This window comes from Acipenser ruthenus, chromosome 3 (assembly GCF_902713425.1).
Source record: "Acipenser ruthenus chromosome 3, fAciRut3.2 maternal haplotype, whole genome shotgun sequence".
Classification (NCBI taxonomy): Eukaryota; Metazoa; Chordata; class Actinopteri; order Acipenseriformes; family Acipenseridae; genus Acipenser; species Acipenser ruthenus.
The window spans coordinates 94,575,101-94,581,100 of record NC_081191.1 but is presented as its reverse complement, the minus strand read 5'-3'; the positions used below and the strand labels follow the sequence as shown (position 1 = coordinate 94,581,100).

Here is a 6,000-nt window from a genome sequence, read left to right as displayed (position 1 = left end):
CAGGCCTAAATGGTCTCTCAGATAAGCGGTTCTGATACTGTGGCAGCAACAGCTTTTAAAAAAACTGGCATGAAAGGGCTATTTTTTCTTATTCATAAAAATTCATAAAATACACGTGTAACAAGTATGAAGCCATTATCTGTTTAGGTTAATAATTTGTGGGTTACTGCTTTGTCCATAGAAACTTATGTGTACTAGATGTGGGGATGCCTGGAGTGCACAGATTGTCAGTCAATTCATTTAATTATATATATATATATATATAAAAAAACAGCAACAAACAATGTTAAAATAACTTTTATTCTGATGACAAATGCCTTCATGCCACATTCAGATTTCCCTTCTACAAAATCAGTAGACAAAACAGACTGCATCAAGTTTGATTCCCAGCATATTGTTTGTGGATCTTTTCCATCAGTATTACAAAGATACAGCTCCCTTTTATACACTGAATACACAATGTTCTCCTCATTTTGGCATGTCCAGAATACATTAGTATACTTTTCACAAAAAATAAAACAGAATAAAATAAAAAATAAAATAAAAATCAAGAAAATTATTTCTGAAATATAACTGTTAAAATGCTTCATCTATAATTAACACTAAGATCTTAATAGACTTAAATAATATTGAAGAAGAACCACATTTATACAACATAGTCGATGGGACAGTGAGATTACCCACACTATTAAAGGAAATGTAACTCGGCAGGAACATTCAAGCTGTCCAAAAAAGACTGTACATTTAAAACTACTTACTAAAGAAAATAGCTTTGAGTTGCAAAATGGCATGGTTGCTGGCATGCATTTTAAACACAGGACTAATCTACAGCTGGGTGCTGATGTCAGACTATTCACATTTAAGGAAAACACGTATTAACAAGACCTGTGCCTCAAGAACTGTTACAGAATTAAAAGTACTGACAACAGACAAACTGTGGTTGCGCCCTATTTTAACAGTACAACCACATTCCAATGTCCTATTTGCTGGATTGGCTTACTGTGGTATAGCAATGTCTTAAATATGTTGCCACAAACTTCAATGCTACAAAACAATAACTTTGCAGGCATGCAAAGACGCATGGGTGTTTTTGGACAATATTGAGAGTGACACTGAAAGGTTGCCTTTATTGGTTAAAGCTAGAGGCCATCCAAATCTGCAAACAACTGCAGAAATGTGTAAGTATATATCTACAGAGTGTTCTGAGGAGCATCTGATGTGTTTAGTGTTGTTATTAATAATGGGCAGCAGTGTGGAGTAGTGGTTGGGGCTCGTGGGTTCAATCCAAGGTGGGGGACACTGCTGCTGTACCCTTGAGCAAGGTACTTTACCTAGATTGCTCCAGTAAAAACCCAACTGTATAAATGGGTAATTGTATGTAAAAATAATGTGATATCTTGTAACAATTGTAAGTCGCCCTGGATAAGGGCGTCGGCTAAGAAATAAATAATAATGTCTTTGTGACAAGGAGGACCCTGTCGCTGGTTCAGCTGTGCTATTGCTTAGTAAACAGGAAGGCTTGCCCGGAGATGAGCTGATCGATTGGCATTCGAGACTAATGCACTGCCATAGCCATACAGACGGGTGCTGTGTTTACATCCAGGACGAGAGTGTCCGCTCCGAGGGATAACTACTACAGAACCCCTTCAACTGCAATCAGTGCCTGTGAAGGCTCTGGCCAGCCAGGACCGTCAGGAAGACCTGGAGTCACCGGGAGGCCAGGACTTCGTGAGCAACAGCAGTAGGTTAGTTTAGGGGATATGATCCCAAACTAAATATAGAGAGGGTTTCATAGTGTAGTAGGTTCCTGGAGCAGGACCTTCTCTTTTAGTGAGGCTAGCACCCTTCTTGTGTGGCAAAACTTTATTTTTTTAGCTTTGTTTTGCTTTGTTTTGTTAAATGTGCTTTGTCACACCCACTGCTCTGTGTCTGATTCAGTAATATTCAGTGAGGACCCACGTAAGTAACATTAGCCTGTAATAGGCTTATAAAAATGTAAATCAAATTAATATAATCATATTAAACAATATATGGGTTGAGTACCTCCAATTAAATATATCAATCACTTTTGTCAGTAAAATCATTAGAAACTGTCACATTTTCAAAGCCTTAGTCTTTAATTAACTCCTACTTTGTGAAGGAGACAAAACATCTGTTAATTTAACAAAACTAGAACTAAACAACTAAGTTATAGATTTCAGGTCACTTTAGCAGGCGAATCTGTGGAAGACTGTGAATTCCCCGATTTCTGAGGAATTCCGTTATCCACAGATTTGGACGGCCTCTAGTTATAGCTGACACATTTTTTAAAATGGCATGTTTGTGCTCGAAGAGTTGAGAGCATTTCTATTGTTCATTTTTTTCAAGGTCAATTAAAGGAAACTGGCTTGTTAGAAACTATCTTCTGGAAAGGAACATCTGCTCCCAAATTAAGGTACAGTACCTAAAACAAGTTTCCAGTAGCACTGTGGGTATCTCTCAGCACAAGCCAAGCAAAACAAGGACAGTCTGACAAACTTTTGTTGTTACTGTACATGGTTTAAACACATTGAGAAATAGTGCAGATAACTTAGATCCCATAAACCACATACCAACTCAAAGCTAGTAAACTATATATGTTCAAGACTACTAGATTCCTAGACGAGGACTAACTTAAAGAAAACATTGAAAAACAATGTCTGAATTTGCCCCAATATCTGAATTTTTTAATCAACAATATTTGGTGTGCTACTTTACATTAAAAAAAAAAGATAGATATATACAGCATACGAGCACAATCAGTGATGAAGGTTATCATGATTTAAAAATAGTATTGGTAATTACATAAAGTAGCCCCACAACAATGATGATTTTAATTTCATTTTTTAAAACCCCAGCTGATTTCTGAAATGGAAGTTAATACGCCCAGCTGAAATGCTTGTGCTACAAAATCTTCTCCTAAGCATTCATTAATAGTTCTGCTCTTCAGCATACACAATGGGTACCATGTGTCTGAAGAGATCCTTTGAAAAGAACCCTAACCCTCTTGCCCTGGGAGCCTTGCTGCTTCTGCAGTTGGGAGTCTTTCTACAACTTTTAATTTATGGAATAAAACAGTGATGCCATTGTGATTTCAGAACCAAAGTCAAAGACTGTGTATGCACCATGCCCAATGTTCCCCCTGCTGGGATGACAGAACTGTGGTCAGGTGAAGCAGATAGACGCTGCTTTTCAGTCTGAGATACATGCTAACATAATACTGTTCAAGTACAAAAAAAATTTTTAAAAAAAGAAAAGAAAAAGCACTCAGTTGCATATTGTATTGGAGAAGCAGGATTGTGCTTGGCATGGATATAAGGCTAACCCTCCTCCTCCTCCTCCTCCTCTTCCATTTTTTCTTCAAAAAGTTTATCAGGAAGCCTAAAACATTCTTCAAAATAGTTCACAAGAGACTGGTATAGGTGTTGCTTTATTCCTTCATTATGCATGAAATGACCCTCATCTGGATAGATCTGAAAAAAATAAGAAACAAAATAAATAAATAACAATAATAATAATTATTATCAAAGTAATCTATGAAACATGAAAGGCATCTCTTACCTGAAGTGAGTAATTCGCTTTTGCACTGATTAGATGAGAAATAAAGTCTGCAGTATGCTGGAAATGAACTTTCTCTGTAAAGATAAACACCTCTTTAGTAGATGAAGTGTACATTTTACACAAAGAACAAAGAATAACTGCAAGTGTAGATGTGTGAACACTTACCATCTGCGGTTGGGTGAATAATCAGATATGTTTTGTCATTCATCTGTGCTGCACGAGGAGCTAACTTAGCCAACTGTCAAAATATGAAACAATCGCAAGAATTGAATTTTGAAATATGTAAAACAATTACATATATATTTGAAATGAGAATAGGTAGAATACTTTGTACAGACCTCATACGCTCTACTGTCCTTTTCTGGTGATCCTAAATATCGTTCTGAAAATGCAGACGCTGAAAGAGAGTAGTTGAAACCATAATCATTGAAATGCATGCTGTGTACTGTTACTTAAACAGGCTCTCACAATATGCTTATTCAGGTTGTGCAGCTAACTTCTCTTCTGTCTTTTTATTGTCATTATAACCTTCTGACATCTGCTTTACAGATTTTCTATTCATATACATATCATCCATCCTATCTGAGTTTCTGCTTTGACACGTCTTTGATTATTTTATTGTGCTCCTCAGTAAACACCCAGTAAAGCCCCTATCTGTTACTTAAATAGCTAGACCACTGGAGAGAAACATTAAAAGGATATGATTTAGAGTTGTCTTTGAAAAAAAAAAAAAACATTTTAGTAACTGCAATAAGCACCATATAATGTTAATAGCTTAAGATACCTGACGAATGTGCCAAGACTTTGCTGATAAATTGAACAGTAAAAGAACATTTTAAGAAACCTCTGTAATACACTGAACCAGCCTGTGCTCCAACAACTCAGCACATCCACACTAAGGCTTAAAACATGCTGACAGCTTATTAATGCTTTACAGCAGGTAGTGATTCCCAATCTGGTCATCATGCCACAATAGACAAGGGTCCATTCCTTTTGTTTAAAGTCACTCCTGCTGATAGCATCATAAGCTGCTGTTAGTAAAGTAATTCACTTCAGCCACACAGCCCGTTCTTCTGTCAGCTGCTTTCTTTCCATGACCAGTGATTACACATTGTGCTTACCATACAACGTAAAGTCTGTGATTGGAGAAAGAGCGGCTCCACATTGTAATAGGGAATCTTCAGAGGTGAGGAGCAGAGTGGTTAAATAACCTCCATATACCTGGAAATACGAAACACACAACATGCACACAATACAAAGACAGGTCATGAATTAGTAAAGGTCCTTGGTGCAATTACACCCTTTGAACACCTGATGGCACTGAATGTAAACCCAAACTGACGTTGAATCTGCAATCAGAATAAACAAATGATCACAACACAATATAAATGACACAACCATAGTTTACACATTGTCCCTAACTTCAAAAACACTCAATCAAAAATGATATGTTAAAAGTGTCAACTAGCCCAGGTGTTTGTCGGCTTGACTTAGTTTCTTGTAAGTTTTGCGAAGGCGTTATATGACTCTTATTTTCAGACAGCTGTGGTTTTTAATACAGTTACCATTCTGATCTCAAAGCTACTGTAAATGATTTACCAAACCACTGACACCAACTATATTCATTTACTATCATTACTGAGCTACATATATGAATATCATCACGGGTGCTACCATTTATGACCCAGATCTCCACATATCTCAGCTGCCTCTCCAAATGATCAAAAATATAGACATCTGTCAGGGTTTGACGGAATAAAAAAAGAAGAGCATACAGTAGCTGTCACAGAACTCAGATCTGTCAGGGTTTGATTGAATAAAAAAGAAGAGCACACAGTGCTGTCATAGAACTCAGATCTGTCAGGGATTGATTGAATAAAAAAGAAGAGACTACAGTAGCTGTCATAGAACTCAGATCTTTCAGGGATTGACTGAATAAAACAGAAGAGCATACAGTAGCTGTCATAGAACTAAGGCAACATTGTACGCAACCCTTTCTAAAGTGGTATTATCGGACTCTGGGTTAATGCACACCATGGAAATGCAATTTATATTAAAATTAGTTGCACAAGAAACATCAATGCAAATGTAAATATTATGTATAATATAAAGTACAAACAGAACAGAATAACTCAATTGTAAGATTTGAATTATAGCTAAGAATTGAATTGCCTGTAACTACACTACATCACTAATTATACTGAACTGTTGACCTGGGAAGTGATCAATAGGTTTTCTGCTGGTAACAGTGTAAAACAGTACAATCTGGTAACTGCAATCCACATACAACATATGACACCACACCAGCTTGCACTTTTTGATAAACAAGATATTTGGAATAAATGTAGCATATGCAGAACTGTATCTTTTTACAGCAGTTTCTTTTTTTTTTAATGCAGAAATATTTAAGATACAGACGGA

At 36.5% G+C, this 6,000-nt stretch overlaps 1 protein-coding gene across 5 annotated transcripts in view; it reads right to left on the bottom strand.

The window, feature by feature from the left end:
* Positions 1-281: 281 nt before the first annotated feature.
* Positions 282-6,000, bottom strand: part of LOC117394847 (dipeptidyl aminopeptidase-like protein 6) — a 261,273-nt gene continuing 255,554 nt past the window's right edge. For all 5 annotated transcript variants that reach the window (XM_033993494.3, XM_033993496.3, XM_033993493.3 and 2 more), the window contains exons 22-26: positions 4,701-4,800; positions 3,918-3,976; positions 3,745-3,817; positions 3,580-3,653; positions 282-3,491 (exon numbers count right to left, since the gene is read on the bottom strand). In XM_033993494.3, the coding sequence (XP_033849385.3) occupies positions 3,339-3,491; positions 3,580-3,653; positions 3,745-3,817; positions 3,918-3,976; positions 4,701-4,800 (459 nt within the window). In that variant the 3' untranslated portion in view covers positions 282-3,338. The remainder of the gene's footprint in view (positions 3,492-3,579; positions 3,654-3,744; positions 3,818-3,917; positions 3,977-4,700; positions 4,801-6,000) is intronic.